General features: G+C 41.8%; 1 protein-coding gene across 1 annotated transcript in view; it reads right to left on the bottom strand.

Annotated features, from left to right (window-relative positions):
* Window positions 1-25,500, bottom strand: part of alcama (activated leukocyte cell adhesion molecule a) — a 77,254-nt gene that overhangs the window by 8,532 nt on the left and 43,222 nt on the right. Inside the window, exons 2-11 of the mRNA XM_010901756.5 lie at window positions 21,455-21,561; window positions 20,917-21,136; window positions 18,544-18,608; window positions 10,152-10,239; window positions 9,590-9,760; window positions 6,629-6,753; window positions 4,489-4,621; window positions 3,587-3,699; window positions 3,125-3,251; window positions 734-855 (exon numbers count right to left, since the gene is read on the bottom strand). Of these exons, the coding sequence (XP_010900058.2) occupies window positions 734-855; window positions 3,125-3,251; window positions 3,587-3,699; window positions 4,489-4,621; window positions 6,629-6,753; window positions 9,590-9,760; window positions 10,152-10,239; window positions 18,544-18,608; window positions 20,917-21,136; window positions 21,455-21,561 (1,271 nt within the window). The remainder of the gene's footprint in view (window positions 1-733; window positions 856-3,124; window positions 3,252-3,586; window positions 3,700-4,488; window positions 4,622-6,628; window positions 6,754-9,589; window positions 9,761-10,151; window positions 10,240-18,543; window positions 18,609-20,916; window positions 21,137-21,454; window positions 21,562-25,500) is intronic.

The following is a 25,500-nucleotide window of genomic DNA, read 5'->3' as shown; positions in this document are numbered from 1 at the left end:
GTTGCTGGCTTCTATTCTTGCCAGAGACAAAGGAAAAGGAACTGCTTGAAAAAGTAAACTGTAAACTGGCAAAGGTCGTTAGTTTGCCTTCCCTCGGACATTGGGGAATATACATGAAGGGCAAGAACAGAGACCATGGCTCTATGTTTGGTGCATTAAATACAAGACTCAAGACTTTTCTATCTCTCATGAATGATCCAAGAAAAACTCAGCCCTGAGACAAAAGAGGCCCAGTGTCATGGGGGACACATTTCACTGATGCTTGTCACTGCAGATGAGGCGATGAATAATGATCACGCTGAGACAAACTGACTCTGAAAAGTCCTTGAAATAGTGGAAAAGAACTTGACATTCTGTGATACACTGCATGTACTTCAATTCTCTTTCCTGAGACTGAAAGGGTCGTACGTAGTGTCCTGGCTCTGAGATTCAGAGGTTAGGGGTCATTCCAAAGATTTGAAAAAATCTGACCTGATGCTTTTGAACCCATTCCATCAACTTGCCTCAACATAAAGAAACAAGAAAATGGTTCCTGCCCCTATGGACTGTTCTGGCTTGGCCATTGTGTGTCATCATAAGAGTTCATTAAGATCCGTATTAGCGATTACGTATGCAGCACATACTCTTCCTGTGAGTCCACACATAAAATGTCAAAATACAAGACAAGGACAAAATAGGATTCTATAACAGGAGCACAAGCTCGCCTGGAAATCACACACACGGCATGGCTTACATCTGTGCCGTTGATGCTCCACTGGACACTGGGCTGGGGTGCGCCCTCTGCCTCACAGATCAGAACCTTGTGTCTGCCGTCCTCACTGCGCAGCTTGGTCAACCTGTTAATGACTGGTTTGCCTGTCAAGAAACACAGCAACAGGTCAATTGTGCACAGCCCATTGAATGACTACACTTCGTGCACAATTATTAGGCAAGTGAGTATTCTGATCATATTATAATTTCTATACACATTTTCCAACTCCAAACCATATGAATTTGAATGCTCATTGGATTGAATCATTTTCAGGTGATATGTATTGGTGTAATGAGGGAGGGTGTGGCAACAGTGAATAACACCTTATATCAATGTGTGCATAATTATTAGGCAGCTCTATGACCTCAGGTAAAATTGGCCAAAAAATAGATTCAACTGGCTCTGAAAAGTAAATTGTAAAATGCCGTTCAGAAGGATGCAACACTCTTGAAATATCTAAACTATTGAGGCGTGACCACCGGACACTCAAACGTTTTGTTGTGAATAGTCAACTGGGGTGCAAAAAATGCATGGAGATGAAAAGACGCAATTTAACTGCAAAAGACTTGAGAAGAATTAAACATTAAGCTCCCAGGAACCCATTATTCTCCAGTGTCATCATATTCCAGAACTGCAACCTATCTGGAGTGTCCAGAAGTACAAGGAGTCAAGTGTTCAGAGACATGGCGAAGGTCAAGAAGGCTGAAAGAAGACCACCACTGAATAAGATTCACAAGCGTATAGATTAGGCAAAGAAATACCTGAAGACAGATTTTTCTAAGGTTTTATGGACAGATGAAATGAGTGACTCTTGATGGACCAGATGGATGGGCCTGTGGCTGGATCACTAGTGGACACAGGGCACCACTTTGAGTCAGGTACCAGCAAGGTGGAGGAGGGATACTGGTATGGGCTGCTATCATTAAGGATGAGGTAGTTGGACATTTTGGGTTGAAGATGGACTGAAACTCAACTCCCATACCTACTGCCAGTTTCTGGAAGATACTTTCTTCAAGCAGTGGTACAGGAAGATGTCCTCAGCATTCAAGAAGACCATGTTCTGTATGCAGGACAATGCTCCATCACATGCATCCAAGTACTCCACTGCTTGGCTAGCAAGCAAGGGCCTCAAAGATGCCTGAATAATGACTTGGCCCCTTTTCTTACCTGACTTAAATCCTGTTGAGAACTTGTGGACCCTTCTCAAACATGAGATTTACACTCAGGGAAGACAATACACCTCTTTGAAAAGCATTTGGGAGGCTGTGGTTGCTGCTTCAGCGAAAATTGATCGTGAACAGATCAAGAAACTGACAGACTGCATGGATGGAAGGCTCATGGCAGGTATTCAAAAGGGTGGTTATACTGGTCACTAAAGGCTAGAAATGTTATTTAATTTTCTTTTCGTGTTACTTATTTGTTGCACCTGCTCTAAAAATTGCAAATATACAAGTGAGTTGGAGAAATTATTTTAGTAATTTAGTTGCCTAATAATTCTGCACACTAATTGTGCCCACTTTTGTATTCCCCAGATTTTTTTTCTCCCTTTGTTAAACATTCAGGTTTGAGGTTCAATTATATTTTGGATTGACTGAGAGCATTGTGTTCAATTATATTTTGGATTGACTGAGAGCATTGTGTTTGTTCAACAATAAAATAAATTGTGAGGAAAACGATTTGCCTAATAATTGTGCACACAGGGTAGTTTCCCGTCTTGTTACCTTAACATTTTGCTAATGTTGAGATTAGACCATATCATACAATCTTTTTTTGTATAATTTGACATGCATGACTCATGTTACATTGACATTTTTGAGATGTTCATGCTGTTCTTCGGTAGAGTCTTGCTGCAGTGTAAAGGCAATGTTCACAGACTTTTATAATACCAGGAAAATACTGCAGACGTCGGCTCATTAGGAAATTGCCTTTGAATGTTGCAATGCTTAAAACAGGCTGAGAGATTAAATCCAGGCTTCAATGAATTGGCGAAGGACACCAAAGCATATGATTATTTTCTCCGGTGCCCATCTCACTTATTTATTTTGGAATAAAACATAAGGCATTTAACAGATTGAGATTAGTCTTAGAGTTCTGGAAACATGTTAGAGGTCAATCACTTTAAACCAACAGGAAACAGTATCAACCTGGGAACCAATGTCAACCTGAAAGCGATGTCAATTAGAGAACCAATGTAAAACTGGAACCAATGTCAACCTGGGAACAGAGATCAACCTGAGAAACCGAGGTCAAACTGAAACCAAGGTCAACATGGAACCAACGTCAACCTGGGCACCAAGATCAACCTGACAAACGAAAGTGAAACTGAAACCAGCTTAGGAACCAACGTCAGAGTGGGTGGAAATTGATACGCACCTTCTACTTCCAGTTGGAAGGACTGGCTGCGCTTTAACCCTGGCACAGACACCTCACAGACATAGAATCCTGCGTCAGAGTACGTCACACGTTCAAATGTAGGCACCTTGTCCAACTTCCCATTGTCCTGTAAGAGTTAATTAAGCCCATCAGATCGTTAGGATCAACAGATCAAGCAGCAGTAAAACCTATGCTTATACACATTACCGGAATACATAAGCTATGTTCCTGGGCACAACCATAAGTTGTATTCCAAACTTGCTGTTTGAAAATTTTGCGGAGAACCATTATACAATAAGCTGTATAAGATTTGCAATTGGAAATAAGCTTTTTAATTACAACCACTCCCAATCACAAATGCTCCGCCATACTGACTGGACATAGCAATCTGCACACTGTAAAGACTGTTTAATTGAATTCCATAACCTTTCATCTTTCTAGCAGAAAATGTGCCCTTCATACCTTTGTCCATGACACTTTAGCCTCGCCGGAGGAGTTCTGCTCCATCTTCACCACCAAGTTGTCACCGACCGTCTTAAGGACCTTACCCGTTGGGCTGAGACTCAGATCCAGGTCTTGGAAATAGGAGGGGTGGGAGAGGGGAAGGATTGTTAAAAGTTCCTATCAGTTCGCTGCAGGCAGTTACTGTTTCCTCATTTGTAGCGTTCATCACTGGCGACAAAGCGGCAACAGAACCTCAGATGAGATGTGCCCACGTCCCTGTGCCACAAGCAGTCCCACAGCCTCTGTGAGTGACTTTGCAAATCAGGGAGGACATGTTCCCTCTGAAGCCTTTTCTCCCCGCCCTCCTTCTCCCAAATGTATTGTGTCCCCCCACACACACTCAATTTCCTTGTTAGGAAATAAGCTTGGGCTAAAGATGCGTGAAATGCACTGGAGTGGTGACACATGCGAGATGTGGCTGTATCCACATAATTTTAGCCGGGGCCTTTCTGAACTAACGAGGAGTAACACACACTTCAGGAAACAAGGGGAGTAATTAAGTGTGTTTGTGTGTGTGTGTGTGTGTGTGTGTGTGGCCGAGGCATTGGAAATTGGCCTTATCACTGTTTTCCCTGAGCTTTTCCTTTCCAACGCTTAGGCCTGGTCAACAGATGTCAGAAATTCTAATTAGTTATTCCCTCTGCTCACCCAAACTCCACTCTCCTACCAGTTAATCCTCTTCAAGATAAATGTGATTACCTTCCCCTGCTCCTGTGACTTCATTTACAGCTGAGAAACAAGCTTGTTAAGGAGGCACAAAAAAATAGTTCAGCCGAGATTTCAAAACTGAAGCCGTTTGTCTGCTCACTAACTTTGTCCTTGACGATGTTTGAAACAATAGCGCTGTCGTGTATACTCACAACTCACGACAACCTTTTCTGAGGCCTCCATTTTGCTGTCATCGACCAGCGAGCACTTGTAGTTGCCTGTGTTGTCGCGGGTGATGCTGGTCAGGGTGTAGGAGTCGGAATCTTTCACTGTCACCTTCTGGCCCTGTTGGGTGAGGTGGAAAGAACTGCTGTGTGTCAGCTAGGGTTTAGTGTTCCCTCACATTATTGAGTTGCTTTGTAAATGTCTGGTCACCTGAGCAGAAACTTGTAAACGTAAAAATTATGTGCATCGTCTGGCATGCAATTAGTGTGAACACAGACTGATTGCACTTACAGTTACAGTTTCAAACAGTAGCCAACAGACTTGTTGCTATTTCAGCATAATTTAGGCCCAATAACAGTGCCCTACAAACCAAGCCAGTGCAGCAAATCCCATAGCATTTTCATATAGAAATAGCTTTTGATTTTAATGATGATGCCTAAAGGAGCCTTTGTGATTTTCATTGCAGGCCTACATTCAATTAAATGTTTTTACATTATAGTGTGACATTCTTGATTTTGTACTTGATCTGTAACATGGTGGCCCAGCACTTTAGAAAAATAAAGTGCTTTATAATTACTGTAAAGAGAATTAAACAAACAGTGTAGGCTACACTCTGCTTATTGATTCTTGATCCTTCTATAAAAAATATCACTGTCTGTAAATTGGAACAGTATTTTAAGGATGTAGCCTAGAGGAGCTATAATGTGATGTTCAATGCATGCTTACATTCAATTAAACATTTTTAGATTGAGCATGACATTTGTGATTTAGTACATGATCTGTAACAAAATGTCTCAACACTTAAGTAAATTACAAAAATGTATTATAATTACTATACAGCAAATAAAAAACTGTAGGGTACATTCTGCTTATATAACTTATTTACAATATATCATCAAGTCCTTCTATGAAATACATCACTGCCTGTAAATTGGAACAGTATTTTAAGTACTTAACAGATATGAAGCAAAGACATTATATTTAAAAAGAACACAAAAAATACCAATATGCATATAGCAAGTTTATATAAGATTTAAAAAAAAAATAGGCTTTTGACTAAACATTCCATGATCGAGTAAGCATTTTTGGGTTGATGCAATAGATTGGTGCAGTTCAAGAAAGTTGAATCACTACTTTCTAGCTCCTTTAATGAACTTATTTAATGTCATCCACAGTTAGCACATCTCTCATGTCAATCAAATTAATGGGCACCGGACAGACGTATTCATTGCGACAATGTTCGTTGCTAGCAAAATTTGACAGCCAAATGAAAAAGTTGAGAAGGTTAATTTCCTTTTTCCTTTTTAATGTTGGCTAATCACTCTGGCTAGTTGATGTTCATGCACACTGTAGGTTGCTATCACCTAAAGTCTACCTGAGTAGTTGTTTAGGACTAATTTGTTTTCTTAAAAATGGGCCCTTGATTGAATTTAAGTCCCAGTTGTTACATTGCAGTAGTTTATGTGTAACTGGGGACAAGGGTCAGTCTGAAAAGTATGCTTAGCTATCCTTGTGAATACTAGGAATGCTTTCTCTAACTTTACCTGGTTGACCTTAGGAGGACATTACCCTTTGGAACATGCCTCAGGACTAAATGGCCCCCAAAGTCCTCCTGGATGATGTGTTGCAGATCAAGTTGCTGCAGATCAAGTTGCTGCTTGATGATTCCTGCAGTCACTGCCCACACCCCATCTGATTGTCCTTGTCAATGTCTACCTGGTTATGCAGCAGACTAGGATTTTAAGGACTCTGGTCATAGCCCACTTGGACTAATTGGCATGCTTGTCTTCAGATCAAGCAAAAACAATGACGTGGACCGGGACAGCCAGAGGAAGACTGGCCACCCCTCAGTGTCTGGTTCCTCTCTTTGTTTCTTCCTACATTTGGATCCTACTAGGGTGTTCTGCCTAAACTCTGCACATTAAATCTTGTTGCTTGCACTTTTTGGTTTCAGGCTGGTTGTCTATAAATGCACTTTCTGAGAACTGCTGATGTAAAAAGGGCTTTATAAAATTCATTTGATTGATTGATTGATTGATTGATTAAGGTCACATGGCTTGGCCCCATGGAATGAAAGTGAGACCAGAGATCTTCTACATAGAGATATGTCACTAGGGGGCAACCTGCCTTGATGTTGAAGTTGAAGCTGGTTGGAGGAGGGTTGCCGTCTGCCTTGCACTTCAACGTCACGTTGTCACCCTCAATTATGGGAGCCTTAGCCAGGACCTGGAGGCTCAACTTCTCTGTTGGATCTGAAAGCCAAACAGAGAGAGGGTTAAAAGGAATGAAGAGAGAGGTTGAGTGATGAGCCAGCTAGAAATAGTGTAAGTAAAGAAAGACAGAGAGGGAGAGAGAGGAGAGAGAAAGGGGGAAGACAGAGAGAGGGAAAAATCACAAAAAGGGAGATAGGAATGGACAGATCTTGTGCAGAGACAGAAAGACAACAGAGTCATCTGAAAGACAATCCCTCTGGAGCAAAAGAGGGAGGGAAAGTCGTCGGCGGGGGGCCCGGTCCTTCATTTCTCGAGTCATTTGCGATGGCTGGCAGAGTGTCAGGCTGGAGTTGGCCATGGAATGGGGTGGTGAAGCGAGCCATATTGTATGTGCACCCTGAGGCGCAGCTCATATCTGCCTTCAGCTACCGGTGCCCGGAGTGTGACGCTCCAGAAAGACTCAATTATCAGAGCAGTGTTTGACAGGATGACGGAAATAAGCGAATCACAGTGCCGGCTCGTACCGACGGACCGCGTTTCCAATTTCATTAATCACTAAGAGTTACAGATGGTCTTGTGACTCCGGGTGACATGCAGTAAACATCCCAAAAAAATAATCGAACATATGCTGGGACTCTATGACGTAGAACACACATGTAGAACGTAGAACACACAATGTTACCCGCTGACAGCTACACACAGCTTGATATGATCCGTCAAAATGCAGTGGGGAGAACAAGTATTTGATACACTGACGATTTTGCAGGTTTTCCCACTTACAAAAGCATGTAGAAATCTGTGATTTTTATCATAGGTATTCTTCAACTGTGAGTGACGGAATCTAAAACAAAAATCCAGAAAATCACATTGTATGATTCTTAAGTAATATATTAGCATTTTATTGCATGACATAAGTATTTGATACATCAGGAAAGCAGAACTTAATATTTGGTACAGAATCCTTTGTTTGCAATTACAGGGATCATACGTTCCCTGTAGTTCTTGACCAGGTTTGCACACACTGCAGCAGGGATTTTGGCCCACTCCTCCATACATACCTTCACCAGATCCTTCAGGTTTCGGGGCTGTCGCTGGGCAATACGGACTTTCAGCTCCCTCCAAAGATTTTCTATTGTGTTCAGGTCTGGAGACTGGCTAGGCCACTCCAGGACTTGAGATGCTTCTTACGGAGCCACTCCTTAGTTGCCCTGGATGTGTGTTTCGGGTCATTGTCATGCTGCAAGACCCAGCCAGGACCCATCTTCAATGCTCTTACTGAGGTTACGGAGGTTGTTGGCCAAGATCCCGCGATACATGGCCCCATCCATCCTCCCCTCAATACAGTGCAGTCGTCCTGTCCCCTTTGCAGAAAGGCATCCTCAAAGAATGATGTTTCCACCTCCATGCTTCATGGTTGGGATGGTGTTTTTGGGGTTGTACTCATCCTTCTTCCTCCAAACACGGCGAGTGGAGTTTAGACCAAAAAGATCTATTTTTGTCTCATCAGACCACATGACCTTCTCCCATTCCTCCTCTGGATCATCCAGATGGTCATTGTCAAACTTCAGACGGGCCTGGACATGCGCTGGCTTGAGCAGGGGGACCTTGCGTGCGGCAGGATTTTAATCCTGACGGCGTAGTGTGTTACTAATGGTTTTCTTTGAGACTGTGGTCCCAGCTCTCTTCAGGTCATTGACCAGGTCCTGCCGTGTAGTTCTGGGCTGATCCCTCACCTTCCTCATGATCATTGATACCCACCAGGTGAGATCTTGCATGGAGCCCCAGACCGAGGGAGATTGAACATCATCTTGAACTTCTTACATTTTCGGATAATTGTGCCAACAGTTGTTGCTTTCTCACCAAGCTGCTTGCCTATTGTCCTGTAGCCCATCCAAGCCTTGTGCAGGTCTACCATTTTTTCCTTATGTCCTTCACAGCTCTCTGGTCTTGGCCATTGTGGAGAGGTTGGAATCTGTTTGATTGAGGGTGTGGACAGGTTTCTTTTATACGGGTAACGAGTTCAAGCAGGTGCAGTTAATACAGGTAATGAGTGGCTTCTTAAAGAAAAACTAACAGGTCTGTGAGAGCCGGAATTCTTACTGGTTGGTAGGTGATCAAATACTTATGTCATGCAATAAAAATTCAAATTAATTATTTAAACATCATACAATGTGATTTTCTGGATTTTTGTTTTAGATTCCGTCTCTCACAGTTGAAGTGTCCCTATGATCAAAAGTACAGACCTCTACATGCTTTGTAAGTAGAAAAACCTGCTAAATCGTCAGTGTATCAAATACTTTCTCCCCACTGTACCACATGGCGGGAGGTTTCCACGGTCTGAAAGCATAACTGGAAAGCTTCCATATCCACTGTTCTCCAAACTGAAATACCTTTCCAACTCTGTGCCGATCCCATCTCTACCTTGGAACTGTGGTTACATGCAATGTTTCCTCTGGCTCAGCTGGTTGAAGCAGAAGGTTTGTGGCACCAGGGTTGTATAATTAGTGAAGGGATTTGAAATAGAAAACTAAAATAGGTTTCAGGCATGTATGCTTTATTGGATATACACAGTCCTGAAAGAGCTGTGGGCCAGATTCTAACTCATACTGCAGCGTAGACAGAGGCTTAGGCTGTCAGACCACCCTAGGCCGCAAACGTAAAAACAAATATGATGGACAATCCCCGACCCATCATCCTCAGTGTTCTTGCTTTTGGTTTCCACTGAATATCCTGTGTGCGGATTAATTGTAAATCCCACTGATTAACTCCTAGCACAGACTATTAATACGTGAAGATTCCTCAATCCTTCTTGTGACAGGCCCATGTACATGCAATGCAGGTCAAAGACATCCAGGGGGCGAAGCGGTCTGCTTACAGTGTATGACAAAGGTCTCGGCAGGGGACTGCTGGGTTTGCAGGTAGTGTTTGGCGCTGCAGGTGAATTTGGCTCCGATGTCGCCTTTCACCGCCGTGTAGCGCAGACTGGACCTTGTGGTGGATAAGCCGGTTGTCGGGTCCACCGTCACGGTGGTTGTGATAGCGATGTCTGTGAGAGTAAAGAAACAAGAACACAAGTCAGCTAGTAGTAGCAGTTAGTAAAAAGAGAATAAAAATAATGACTCTCTAAAAATTATGGGTTTCATTATGACAAATGTACTTTGTTGTACTACTGTAATCTACGGTGTGATTAATATTTCTCAGTATTTTCTGTGTATGTGTGTCTTCTCTATAATTCTGTAGTTTTGTTTGATCCAAATGCTCCACTAAAATGTTATGAGAACTGCTGTGAATCTCGCTTTGACTGTTGTCGGCCTGTGTGTCTTAATTGTTGTCTGACTGTTGTGTAGCTGTTGTCTTAAATGTTGTCTGACTGTTGTGTTTGTGCAGCTGTTGGTGTCTGTGATTGTTTTAGACTGGGACAGGATGTGATGACATACTCTTGTCATCAGAGACCAGCAGTGTGCCATTTTTGGACCATTCAATTTCAGCGGCCGGGTTGGCCGCAGCAGCCACACACACACCTAGCTGAAAGGGACAAAATATACACAACAAATCAAAGAAGGAACAGCTACCCCAAGAACATGTTCTATATATTTAAATATATATAAACTTTTCTGAATTCTTAGAATTTCAAATATATTTCATGTATTTCACTTAATGCACTTAATTCATATTTCATTAGAACTTTAATGTATTTCACTTAAATGTATCTAAATACTTATGACAGTGCAAAAATTTTATTTACATTCTAATGCAAAACATATAGTTGACTTCAAATACATTACATATAAAAATTTTGATGATAACATATATTTAAATCTGCATTTATGTCACACCCTGATTGGTTTTACCTGTCTCACTATTGTCTCCACCCCCCCACCAGGTGTTCCCGTTACCTCTTGTTTATTTATGCCTGTGTTTTCTGTTCGCCCGCTGCCAGATTGTATTGTCTTTTCACGCATTTCCAGCGTTTACACCTGAGTTACCGGTTTCCTGTTACCCGTTCTCTGCTCAGCCTTCCCAGTTACCGAACCCCTTCTGTCCCTGACCCCGAGCCTGCCTGCCCCCTGTGCTTCTGCCTTGTAGAACACCTCGTTACCACCTTTGCCTGTCCCCAACCTCGAACCAGCCAATTCCTCTGTACCTCTAGGATTCTGATTAATTTTATGACCTCTGCCTGCCTGTCAACCACGAGCCTGCTTATTCCTACAATAAACATCTGTGCACAACATCTCCTCTCTGCCTCTCTGCCTCTCTGTCCGCGCTTGGTTCCACACCCCGGGCCTTGTCACATTTGACATAAAAAAACAGTTCCCTATACACAGATCAAGCGGGTTATCTTTGTGTATTAAGTTAGAGCAGTTGTTCAATCCGGTTGTTATAGGCAGTGGCTTTTAAAGGCAATGTTAGTAACAATACAGAAAGTATATCTTTTTTTACTTATTTAATTCTAAATGTCATTCAATTCAACCTATGAATCGCCTTTAATCCATACGAGTATCATCATGCGGGTGTGGTCATGTCAGTATGTGTTGCCTGATCCTGTAATGTTTGTGCTGGCCGCACAATTTTTTCTTTTACTGTTTGGCAGAGTCTTGCGAACCAGGCGATATAAGCCAATATGGTCAATGCATTACCAGAATGCGTCATTTGCTGTCTTTTTGAGGTGTCGGAGTGGCCTAATGGAGACAGATATTAAGACATCTGTAAATATCGCACCATTTGTGACACAAACCAGTAATCCATCAATGAAAAGGGGAGAGCCAGGGGAATGCTATATCTGCAATGCCTATATACAGCTGATTGGATACAGGCTAAAATCTGTGTCAGTGGAACAAGTGCTAAAAGACTAAAGAGAAAGAGACATGTACAGCCATTTTATGAATGAACTCACGAGTTCAGTGGTGAATCACTGCTGGAAACCCAGGGTTAGGGTTAATGTACCAGAGTAAAAACATTCAGCGTCATCAGAGGAAACAAGTACAAAGGTTACTCATACAAGAATCATGTGTCATTTCCTATTCTACAGTTTCAGCCACATGGGTTTCAGCTGAGTCCTTCTTCTAAACAACCAGCAGTTCTATAGGTTTTACAGATTATATTGAGGACATTTCTGATCATGCTAAACACCACTTTAACCAATTTAACTCAGCACACACTTACATAGGACCTGTGTGTTTACCAATAGAAATGATTTTATTTTGAAAAGATTTTATGACACATCCACATACAGAGTATGAAAAAACATTGATTCCGATGCATTAATATTCAATCATTAAAGAGTGTTTGACTTTTTTCTGTTTTAGGGGCATAAGATCATTTCCTGTTAATGTACCACACTATGATATATGGATATATACTGATGAGCCAAAACATTATGACCACCTGCCTAATATGCTGTTGGTCCTCCGAGTGCTGCCAAAACAACGCCGACCTGCCAAGGCATGGACTCTACAAAACCCCTGAATGTGTCCTGGTATCCAGGACCAAGCTATTAGCAGCAGATCATTCAATTCCTCTAAGTTACAAGATTGGAGCCGGCATGGATTGGACTTGTCGGTCCAGCACATCCCACAGATGCTAAATCAGACTGAGATATGGCAAATTTCAAAGCCAGGGCAATACCTTGAAATCACGTGTGCAGTGTGGCAGGGCGCATTATCCTGCTGAAAGAGGCCACTGCCATCAGGGATTACCTTTGCCATGAATGGGTATACCTGGTCTGCAACAATGATTAGGTAGATGCCATGTGTCAAATTTACTTCCAAATGAATGCCCGGACCCAGGGTTTCCCAGCAGAACAATGCCCAGAGCATCACACTCCCTCCACCGGCGTGTCGTCTTCCCACAGTGCATCCTGATGCCATCATTTCCCCAGGTAAACAGTGCACACGTGCACGGACGTTCACTTGATGTAAAAAGACTCATCAGGCCAAGCGACCTTCTACTCTAAGGTTCAGTTTCGACACTTGCATGCCCATTGTAGGCGCTTTCAACGGTGGACAGGGGTCATCATGGGCACTCTGACTGGTCTGCGACTACGCAGCCCCATATGCAGCAGTGTCGTGTGACACATTCCTCCTGTAACTACCATAAAAAAGTTATCTAACTTGTGCCACAGTAGACTTTCTGTCGGTTCAGATAAGAACTGCCCATTTCTCCTGCATCCAACACATTGACTACAAGAACAGATTTTTCTCTTAACATCTAATCTATCCAGATCTTGACATGTGCCCTTTTTAGGAGATGACTAAAATGTTTCACTTCACCTGTGAGTAGTCATAATGTTTTGGCTCATCAGTGTACAATGTCAATCTATAATGAACCTTATGATCAAATTTACAGCAAAGTGCTATAAGTTACGTAACTGATGAAGACACTCATAATATAATATTTGTCCAGAATAACAGCCTGGAACAGGTAGTCAGAAAGTGTCCCGTTGGACTGACCTATAGACCTGTAATATCCTGGAAATTCAAAGAGGAAAGGCTGTCTACCTTAGCGATACAGCTTGCTCCCTCTCTAACCGTGAAAGATCTGGAAAAGCTCTGGTGTGACAGTCGGCGCCGGGTGGCAAGGGGCTTAGTTAGGCAGCACATCCCTGACAAACACAACCGACCCGGGTCGGATGGAGAAAAATGGAAGGGCGAAAAGACTATTAGGGGAGAAGCCGGAGCATCATCAATAAAGACTTGACAGGATTAGGTGTGGTGCGGGAAACTTTGTGGTATGCATATGCTAGACGGGGGGGATATAGAGCTCATGTTGGGTTGGGGCGTAATTGCAGGCCTTGTGGCACTGATGCATTGGCTCGGGAGTGCTGAGTGGAATGAGAAAGCGAACCCACCGCCAGAAGTAGAAAAGGTGCCCACTTGGACGCTTGTATCAGATAATGGATCCTCAGAGAGAATCCAGCGTCAATAATACATCCTGTTGCCCTCCTTCACTGCTGCCGGCTTGTGTCGGGGTCCAGCCTTCCCATGTGGATGGGATGCAGACTCAAGACCAATGCGGTTTCTTTGACCAGGAGGGTTCAGTTGTTTTCTAACCAGTGGTTGCTGGTTTTAATCCCTGTTCATACCAGCCTCTAAAGCCCTGTTTATACGTCGGGCAATTGATAACAATGCATTGGTATCTGATTTTGAACAGTTATCTTGGGGGTATATGGACATTATCAAGATTGAGATGCATGTTATAATGAGATATTAACGGGGCTTAACATACGTCAACAAACTTATCTTGATGGTTTACACTTACAATTTCTCATCACAACCACATTCACAATGCCTTTTTAACGGTCTACAGCTTTATAAATGTGTCTGCAGTCTGAATGTGGAGTCCAGGACAAAGGCAACATGTTAGCATCATGTATAAACAAGGCTATTGTTTTAAGATCTAGATAGTTTGTCTCTGATTTTGACGAGCAAAGTAATCAAAGAATCCCAATCTTCTGTGCCACTCGGATAACATTTTTAGCCAGCAAAAATTCAAGGCTAAAATTCTTCCAATGGCAATTGTTAACTCCTCCACAGGAATTTTGTGCACAGCGCACACAAGCCTGACTCAACCAAAAAGTCCCGGCCTAGCGGGAGTGACGTTATAAATCAATAGAAGTGACAATACAAAGTAAAGCGTGTCACCTGACATTTTTGCAAATCGAAATACAGTGAAGCGTTTAACACACGCAAACACTTGCTTGTGATATCCAAACTTCACCCGGAGCCAGCCACTTAGCGTGATACAAAAGAAGATAACCAACTAGCTACAATAGTAACATTACTTTAATTAATTAATGAATTAATGAGACAGTTTTAGCCCTATACTGCTTTAAGTCGAGCAGTATCGTGACAGCTCAGTGGCAGCTGCACTTGTACACTCCGCTGTCTCACAACAATGTCACAACGTAAGGATTGGTGTTTAGGTCCACAAGAAACTTTGGGGGAAACCTTTTGTGGGAGAAGACTGGTTGGTAGACTAAGCCGATTAAGCTACTGCTATCGCTCCAGCAGTTTCTCACAGCATTCTTATTGGCAAACAAGTCCAAGTTTGATGCATTGTTCAGACAGACCTTCACCGTATTTGGGCAGGAAGTGTCTGGGAACACAACTAATTATTTGATGTCATACACATTGAGTGCGCACATGCGAACACAAACAATCACACAAACACACAAACAAACACATTAACAAAAACTGTCTATACTCTACACAGTGGTGTTTTATATGGAAAAAAATCAGTGGGGCACAAACCATTTCAAAATATAGGACACATACCAGTAAAGCTACAAAACTCCCTCTAGCTACTGATGTGTTTATTTAAGACATCAACAAAAAGCGGCTTGCTTCTACCAGGTGTTGTAGTACACATACTGGAGAGAGAGACCTTGTGTAATTGCTCTCCTTCTCTCTTACAAACATGTAAAATTATCACTGTCACATTTACAAACCTAAATTAGGAATGCAACCAAGCTCAGAACCAATGTGCCTACAGGACCAATCGTGAACAGCAATGAGCTCAACACCACTGAAAGCCACAACAAAGCGGAAAGACAACTTTTTAGGGATAAAGATCCATTCTATGACAACAACCTTAATAGATAAACATGGACACACTGACACTCGTCACCATCTATATCAATTGATCAAGCACAAAAATATGACCAATGCACGGACCAGCACCATAAAGGCAGGATGATAAAATATGCTTTCACTCACCAAAGCTGAGGGTTCACTTGAAGAGAAAGGTGATATGGCGGTTCTTCCTCTGGGCAAACTTTTCGATGACTTTGGGAATGAAGTCATGTAGCTGCTGAATCAGCTGGCTTTCGATGGACAACATGGCCAATGTGTTGAGTCGTGGCTGTCACATGGTATTGCAAGTGAAGGTTTTTACCCTCTTCAAGGTGGAAAAGATCCTCTCTGACTCAGATGTCGTCATAGGTGTTGTTACGATAATTTTCAGCAGAGTGACGGTCTCAGCAAAAGCGTCCTTGAGTTTGTTCTCATCAATGGATCTTAACAGAGACAGGGCCGTCTTACCAGTGGGAAGCTCAGTGTGGCGGTACAGAGTGGTCAGTTCAGACTTCAACTTTTCCTCGTTTCCTAGAGGCCATAGTTTCATCGCACAGTCAAGCTCAGATGTAGGGAATGACAGGATACATTGTGGTAAGAGCGAGCTGTCAACCAGCTTGGCAGCGATCAGGCGAAAACATCTGCTCCACCTGGGAGATGACTGTCGCATGCCTCCTTCATCACCGGCGCTGTGTAGGTTACTCGTCGGCCTGGCTCGTCTGTTCCATCGTGAACGGTGGCAACCCATTCAAGATGCTTGCGCATCTTCTGGACATTCTCCCTGAAACGAGTGAGCGCACTGCTAATCCCAGATGCATCGATGCTCCATTTTTGCAGTTTTGTACAAAACATCAACTACTGGTATAAGGAAGAAAATAAATTCCAGCAGCTGCAGAAAGGCTCGGCCCCTGAGTTTTTTTGACAGACCGTATGCCTCACTTATGGTGGCCTCATCCCATCTTGGTTGTGTGCGTATGTCCTTCATACACAGGAGCAGCGCAGCGCGGTTTTCCCAAACTGCATTGACAATTCTGCTTTTAAAGTTCCATCGTACAGCGGGTGGCCTTGGAATGCGTCCCTGTGTTGCCTCAGCAAGTGCCGCAACACATTTTGGAACAAGAAAAAGGTGGCAAAAGCAGTTAAATCTGCAAAAAGCTACTTTAGGATGCTCATCCTTGCTGAACAAAGTTGCTGCAAGGTCAGGTTCAGCTGGTGAGCATAGCAGTGAACAAACTGGGCATGTGGGTATGTCTCACTCATTAGCGTCTGTACCCCTCAGACGTTTCCACTCGTTACAGGCACCATCATAAGTCTGAGCGATCAGCTTTTCTCCCAGCTTCAGTGGTTCCAGCACACCTTTGATGCTATTAGAGAGGCCAAGTCCAGTTTTATCTTTGACTTCCACAAACTCCAAAAACCTCTCTGTCACTGTATTGTCAGGCAACATGTATCACAACACAACCACCATTTGTGATTTAGTGGAGACATCAGTTGTCTCATCTGCCTGTATGGCAACAAATGATGTATCATCCACCTTGCTTGGCTATCTCCTCCCTGTACACTTCATACATACAGTCTAACAGTTCGTTTTGTACAGTGCTAGATGTCCCTTTGAAGAATCATAGTGCCTCTGAAGTCTTGAATCGCCCTCACACAGTCTCGAAAATGCATCAAATTTGTGTCATCTACATTGATCACACTAACACTGAGCATGCATATTAATATTTTCACACGTACAATGTACATTACATTGTGGGGCTGTGCCCCACCTGCCCCTAATGACCAGTCGCCACTAACTGTACATATCCACCAGTGACCTTGAAATTGGAATTTTTTGGCGTTGAAGTGAATCATTGCTCTTAAAGTAAGCTGTCTGAGAAGGTGCTCCATTTGGTATATTGTGTGCGAGAAAGAAAGAAAGAAAGAAAGAGGAGCTTAAGAGAGCAAAAGAGACCTTTGAACATAGCAGACCTCAGTGGGCATTCACTCAAAAAAAGGACCACCACCTCCCTGCAGTTCTTTCTCTTAGTATCAACATACCCAAACACTTAAAGATATAGAAAGGACTACAAGGAAAAGGGACCTAGTACCAGTAAAGCCACCACCACCAGAAACTTTAATCACCAATGAACCCAGACGTCATAAGAACACACACACACACACACACACACAACTCTCTAATAATTACATATATTCTTATTAAACATAATAACTTGGTATTACAAATTCCTCACATCTTGGTCCATTCAGGTTTCTTGTATCCAGGCAAAAGTGAAGTCCCTATTTCACATAATTCTAAGCCTCCATATTTCAAGACTGCCAAGTGCCAGAGGTAATATTTTTTCCTCGTACTTTTGTAATTAGATTGGAGTATGAACCATGCATGCCTTCTCTCATCCTTTTCACGGGTTATCATTCCAGACGTCCCTCCCTCTCTCTCCTCTCTTGCTCACTCTCTCTCATGCACACAGAACAAAAGTGCCCCTAGCCCTTCAATAATGTTTAAATTGTTGGGCAGGAATAGTAATAAAAAAGCAGACTCAATCCATATTAAATGTACATTGCTTTCTGGTGGACTGACTCAAACAGTTTCCATCTAAAGTCAGGTCCAATATTATTGGCACCTTTGATAAAGATCTGCAAAAAGTACAGTTAAAAATGAATAATAGAAATACTGTAATATGGATCCAGATAGCGAATGCAAACACTGTAATACTAACAGAGAAATACAATTGCCCAGAGAAGAAATGTATTTATAATGGCCTCCTCCTCAAGCTATTTTTTGTTATCTTACAAAATGTTGGTGTCAAAATGATTGCCACCCCTGTCACCAATAACTTTCAATACCTCACCTTGGAAATGATGACAGCAATATGCCTGTTTTTAAAAGACTTTGCAGTATTGGAGAACACATTTTTCCGTAGAGAATCTTTCAACATTCTTGATAAACTCAGCACCACAACAATGTGGTCTCAGCACCACAACAATGTGGCAGTAAATACTTGCAAGGTGATGTATTGAAAGGTATGGAAAACAGGGATGCCAAGAATTGTGACACCCATCTTTTTGTGAAGTGGGAAAAGTATTACTTGTTTCACAAAAACTATTTTCTAAGCAATTGTGTTAGTATCCAATATTTACTTATTTGATAGTCATACATTCTTTGTTCATCTTTATCAAGGCTGTTAAAAATGTTGTACCTGTGGTGGTGAGTTAAGTCCACTATATCATTACATTATGCAACATTTATTTTACTCACCGGTGTCAGTTTGCCATTCTCCAGCTCTTTGGCTTTGTCTTTTATCTGTGGGGGCAACGGCATCTCTGCAAAACAAGAAAATACAAAATACACTCTGTGTATAATGGAAATGCTTCAATCACACTGCAAAAAATGCTTCCTCAAAAATAAGAACTAAATGCTAAACACAAAGGTACAGTGGATATAAAAATTCTACACACCCCTGTTAAAATGGCAGGTTTTTGTGATGTAAAAGAATGAGACAAAGATAAATCATGTCAGAACCTTTTCCACTTTTAATGTGACCTATAATGTGATCTATTCAATTGAAAAACAAACTGAAAACTTTGAGGGGGGAAAAATGAAAAATAGAAACCTTACAAAAACCTGGTTGCATAAATGTGCACACCCTCTTATAACTGGGGATGTGGCTGTGTTCAGAATTAACCAATCATATTCAAACTCATGTTAAATATCATTACACACCTGCCATCATTTAAAGTGACTCCGATTTATCAAAATTAAAGTTCAGCTGTTCCTGACATTTTCTTAGTTGCATCTCAGAGCAAAAGCCATGCACCGCAGAGAGCTTCCAAAGCACAAGAAGGATCTCATTGTTGAAAGATATTAGTCAGGAGACAGGTACACAAGAATTTCCAAAGCATTAGATATACCATGGAACACAGTGAAGATAGTCATCATCAAGTGGAGAAAATATGGCACAACAGAGACATTACCAAGAACTGGACGTCCCTCCAAAACAGATGAAAAGATAAGAAGAAATCTGGGAGGGGAGGCTTCCAAGAGACCTACAGCAACATTAAAGGAACTGCAGGAATTTCTGGCAAGTACCGTGTGGTACATGTGACAACAATCTCCCACATTCTTCATATGAATGGGTTATGGGGAGGGTGGCAAGACTGAAGCCTTTTCTTACAAAGAAAAACATCCAAGGCCATCTGAAGTCTACCAAAAGCACGTGGGAAAATGTGTTATGGTCTGATGAAACAAAAGGTTGAACTTTCTGACCATAATTCCGAAAGGTATGTTTGGCACAAAAACAACACTGCACATCATCCAAAAAACACCATACCCACAGTGAAGCATGGTGGTGGCAGCATCAGTGCCCAGCCAGAGCCCAGACCTGAATACTATTGAACATCTGTGGGGTGATCTGAAGAGGGCAATGCACAGGAGATGTCCTCGCAATCTGACAGATTTGGAGCGCTTTTGCAAAGATGAGTGTGCAAATATTGCCACATCAAGATGTGCCATGCTAATAGACTCCTACCAAAAAGACTGAGTGCTGTAATAAAATCAAAAGGTGCTTCAACAAAGTATTAGTTTAAGGGTGTGCACACTTATGCAACCAGGTTATTGTGAAATTTTTATTTTCCCCCTCAAATATTTCAATTTGTTTTTCAATTGAATTGTTCACATTATAGGTCACATTAAAGGTGGAATGAAAGTTCTGACATGATTTATCTTTGTCTCATTCTTTTATATCACAAGAACCTGGCATTTAAACAGGGGTGTGTTGACTTTCAGACACAATGTTAAACCTGTATATATCAAATATTATACTATTTATTTTCATGCAATAGTCCTGACTCTAATGACTTCAAACAAAATTAATCTCAGTACTGTGAATCCTGAAACAAGTCTAAAGAGTTGTCAACTGCCTCAAAACTCATCATCCATCAAAACAAACACTATCAGCCTAGCCATTGCCAGAACTCAACGAATGGGTTGTTTTTTAAAGCATCTTAAGATTTTCTTAGTATTAAAAGTGCAATATAAAATGTGTTGTGTTATTATTTCTAGAAGTGTTTACAACTGGTGTGGTAAAAAGTATGTTTAATATGAGAAGAAGTGGGTGTATTGACATCAAAAGACCTGAAATCTCAGACCTATAGTCGAAGTTGTGAAGATATGTATCATAAACACATCTCCAAAAGTTACATACTTTTGGATAGACAGGGAAAGTTTTCACTAACAACTGTAACCAACTGTTAGCCTGGGGGAGGTCACTTCCGCCCTAGGGATAGACTATAGCTTATCAGTGTTAGGGTGGGAAGCAAACTGTCCGAAGAAATTTGGAAAAATATGTCAGGTGCTGGACAAAAACAGCTACTGGGGATATGTAGGCTTTTATTCAGTTACTTCAGCTAATCCTAATGGGCATCTGATTAGTTCAAACAGGCCTAGGGCTAAAGATTCCAATGCCCAGTAGCTCTCCCAGCAGGCTGGTTAGTTAGCTACCCCTGGGACACGTTTGTTAGGGTACGTCTTGGCAAAGTGTTTCAGAGAGAAAAAAAGTGTTTCCTTATTGGTCAAAGTCAGATTGCCCCTCCCTGTTTGACAAAACCAAACCCAGATGCAGCTCCTACTTACTGTAGACCGAGACGCTGACGCGATGCTCGTCCAGGTTGGAACCATACACCACCATGCACGTGAAGGTCCTCTGGTCCACCATGGAACCATTCTGGATCATGAGGCTGAAGTTGGCTGCGATGCTTACTCTGTACTTGTAGCCATCCAAGGCCTTGATCTGGGCCTCGTCCTTATGTGCCTGCTTGACAAGGAGATCTCCGGAAGTGCCATCCTCCATATCCTGATTCGAAAAACAAAGCCGTATGGGGCTCACTATCAGGTTTCACACTTAATTCAGATGCCAGAGGTTTTCATCTTGTGCCAAATTGGTACACACTTCATAATAATATGTGTGAAATACAGCAGGAGAGCTGTATTTCAACTATAAGGCAGGCTTTCTGTCAAGTTACCATTACATTTCATCATGAGTATTTCTTTGTGAAATGTGTTGATTTAAAAGTAGTTTGACTGACACAGTCATGTCTCCAGTTACATCTGTTTCTGAAACAGTCAGTGGGAGACAATGGTTAATGGGACAGTGGCAAGAGTAGCTACTCACATATTTCCATTTAGTGAAGATCAGATCATCCGGCTTGGGAGCTCCATTGTTGCACGGCACTTCGATTGTCTGGCCGTACAAGCCGATCACAGCCTTTGTGCACTGAACTGAAAAACAAAAGATGAAAGAATGTTAAATTACATTAACACATTTTTAGATTTCTGTAGGGCCCCTGAACAAAGTAATACAAACACCTGGAAAAGGTTTGTGAAGGCAAACAACGTATGCATCTGAGTAATCTATCTTTCTTTTTCTTTCTTACTAAGGATATGGGTATTTCACTGAGTGCTGCACTTTTGGTGAGGAACTTCCTGAACAAACACTGGATCATATGTTTTCAATTTCAAAGTGCTTCTCTGTGAGATATACATTACAGTGGTAAAATAGGATCTAACACCCCAACAAGGCTCCCGTCCCTACCCATTTACTTCCAGGCAAACAGAACCAACCCTATCGTAGACACCAGAGGTCCCACTAGGCAAATGGGATGGAGAGCTGTAGCAGAGGAGAAGAATGGTTTAGGTCAGTGGGAGCAGGACAAGATGGGTCTTCATGCTCTGGCCACTTCCACATGTCCCTTGCAGTCGTTGAGCTTTCATTCCAAAGAGGCCGAATTCAAATTCTGGTCATACCGACACACTGAGCTATTGGCAACACTACCCCAACAGCGCACAGCCAGGGAAGGGCATTTGCACTTGTCAAAGTAGCCTTATGTTCCCAGTCTATTTACAACCTCATTGTCCTACATGTAATTGTATTACAGCACTGATGAAAAAACATGTGATTTTCACCTAATACAAGACACGGGGTACAAGACAGTCCAGCACAAAGCTACAGGGCTGTGCTAAAGTTAAAATCTAAATATAACTGACAAAGCTCGATTGAGTAATCGGTTGAAATATGTGACAGTTCCTTCATTGTTTGGGACAAAACACCGACACATTTTATTGCTTGGAATCTGAGAATACACAAGCCTTTTTAAAGACGGTGTATTTACAGACTCAAATGGGACACAACCTATTATTTTCCGCCTAATTCAAGTAAAACACTCAATCCATTTCCCCAAATGAAGGCTGTTTGCATCTGTTGAGACCTGGACCGGTCAGATGTTTTGTTTAGAAGCACATGACAAAAGAAGGAAACCAGGGAATTTTGGTGTGAATTGAACAGCCCAGTCTCATCAGAGACCTGGGTTCCCTTTAAAACCATCCAGGTGCGAGCCTCCCAGTGTACACATACAAAAGCCTGTGTTGTGTTTAAATAATGCTGTTTGCTTAAGAGGCAGACAGTGTGGGTAAACCAAACAGTGGCATGGTTTTAGCTTCCTACCACGGCAGGTAAGGGACACCATGACAACAGGTAATAAGGCATAAGGAAAGGAAGGGGGTTCAGGGCATCTCTCAGCAATGTCTATTCAGGGACGGCTTACTACAAACATTCTCCTCAGTGGGATTGATAGGCCAAAGCACCCCTGCCTTTGGCAATGAGGCGGAAAAAGCAATCCTACGCCAGGTCCTTTCATCACATCCTTACCAGGCCCAACTCCCTATGGAGAACCTGAGCTAACCTGAACCGTTAACGCCGATCCACCAACATCAATAAAAACACTCATCAATGTGTGAGAAATATGGAAAAACCACATTGTGTTTATATTTTTAAACAATATTACCCAACTACTATATACTTCAATTCTCAAGTATATGACTGAGCAAGTTATCAGATAGATGGAGGGAAGCTAGCCTCGTCCAGAACATGGAGAAGTCAATAATAGGAACTATCTATAAAAAGGGTTAGGAAACCGGTCAAACCAATCAAATATGTTTCGTGGGCGGAGCTCCAAAGGGTGATGGGCACTGAGTGTTTTCGATGAGCCATCTTTCAAGATCGATCATTTGGCTCCCAAAAGGCTCTTCATTCAAATTTCATACAAATTGAAACAAGCATGAGAAAATGAGTTGTAGTGCATTCATCCACTTAATTTTGAAAAACACAATCAAGGTTTTCCAGGTTTATTGTCCACTGAAATGCTACAAACTATTTTCAACAACTGTCTGAAAATATTTGCCCTACCCTAACATATGCTACCCAGCACTCCTTCAAACAGCATTTCAGGGGAAGGGTTATCTAAAGAAGTCAGAGGTACGGTTACTCTAGAATAAGGAAGCTAATAACAAATTAATATTAACACAGGGTGGGACGTGTATGACTTCCAGTAAGCCTATGTCATCTAGCTATAATTAAACCTACATTCTTTAAATGGTTTCCTAAAGTGGACACTATATTTGTACTATCTGGAAATTATTGGTGAACAGTTTTTTTACTGTCATAAATGTAATACATGGATTTGGATGAAACACAGGGGGAGTTAAACTAATAACATGCTTCACCCACCTCTAATAGTAATAATTTCGGATTTCTTAGAACTGATAAAGTACTGAGAAATGTGCTTTGCTAATGAAGATACAATTCTCCCCAAGAATTGTGCCAATAATTTTTTTTTTTAAACAATACCTGAATCTTCATTGTGAATTTATTACAATTCCAACCTGACAGGATTAAAATGTGTTGTAGTGTGGAAAAAGAGAGTACCTACCCAACTACAGAAACTAAAAACATTAACAAAATGTTACCGTTTTAACAACCATTATAACAAAACAAAAATCTAAAAGTGTCTGATTTCAACAAGAGTAGGGTTATTAATGTCTCTATACTAAATGTGTATACTTTACTATGCACCTACAAAGTTGCTAATCAACCAAAGCGTGCTAGTCAGCTAAGTACATTCCTGAGGGTTAGGGATAGTCATAGTAGTTTAAATTAAAACAGCAGTCTATTCATAGAGACCAATAGGAACCAGGACATGCTGGATGACGCAATGAGGAGGACTAGAGAGAAAGGGGAAATATATTGTTTTCTTTCAACCACTATCATCCAATATAAATTGTCCTTGTCCATGTTTCATACCATCTATGGATACACAGAATCTACTCTACTGCAGGGTTCAAACCTTTCCACAAAGCTGACATAAAGACATTAAGACCCTTCACCGACATAAAGACCCTATCCCCTGCAATGCTATTGTTGCTGAGAAAACACATTGAAAGAATGAGGAGGATTGCTGAAGTTGGCCAGTGTTGGAACCTATTTCCTAAAGTCAGATTGTAGTCCTTTCAGAAACACTGGACTGTAATTACTCATATCAACTGTTCCATCCAAATTGACTTTGAAACAATCCTCCTATGGCCCAATTTCGTCCATTGGCATATGGCGACAGTACAGCAACGAGCACCAGGCATAACATGTCGGAGCTTTAGGAAATCTCTGCCCTCTTGTAGAACCACACACATCTAACGAGCAAGAGCTTCCCCCGGTAGATGCAGAGCTGGAAATTGTTTGCCACCGGGTCAATCAACACTCCCACATCTTTTCGTGCACAGTATGTGTGCATGTGCCCGTCGGGAGATGACTGCTGCGCAAGCAATCAAGCCCCAACTGCAGGAATGACAGTAAAGACTGTATAGTACCTCTGTTCTTACCTCAGAAAGATGAGTGATAAATTAACTAGGCCTGCATCAAAAGGGTAAGACAGCTAAATGTCTGCCCTCCTAATGCCCACAACCAGCCTGGTTCCTTGCATAGGGACACAATGTACTTGTGTTTTGAAATTGTTTGTATTGCCAATATTGGAAGCATGCATATTGTGCCAATGGCCACAGAAAAGTTAGCAAATGAGGCAGTTGTGGTTAGATTCATGGGCTTTATTAGCCATTGTGTTCTTTTTCTTGTTTTACGGTCTCAATATTGGTGATCAATGTCAACAGCCCCTGTTGTGGTATTCAGTAGAAAATACTGTAATGTGAGCCTGTAGACCATTTCAGAATGAACAAAGGTCCTAATAAGATACGCCTTAAATCAATTAGGCTGTATTAGATGCATCCCAAAAGAAGGGTTTGATGAAAGTAATGAAGCTCCCGTCAAGCCCATAATGCAGCGGAATTCTATTAGTGGAGGATAGACATTCAGTTCTCAACACAAAATGTCATTAA

Source organism: Esox lucius, chromosome 7 (genome assembly GCF_011004845.1).
Source record: "Esox lucius isolate fEsoLuc1 chromosome 7, fEsoLuc1.pri, whole genome shotgun sequence".
Taxonomy (NCBI): Eukaryota; Metazoa; Chordata; class Actinopteri; order Esociformes; family Esocidae; genus Esox; species Esox lucius.
Note: the sequence above shows the minus strand (reverse complement) of the source record. Positions and strands in the feature narration are given on the sequence as shown.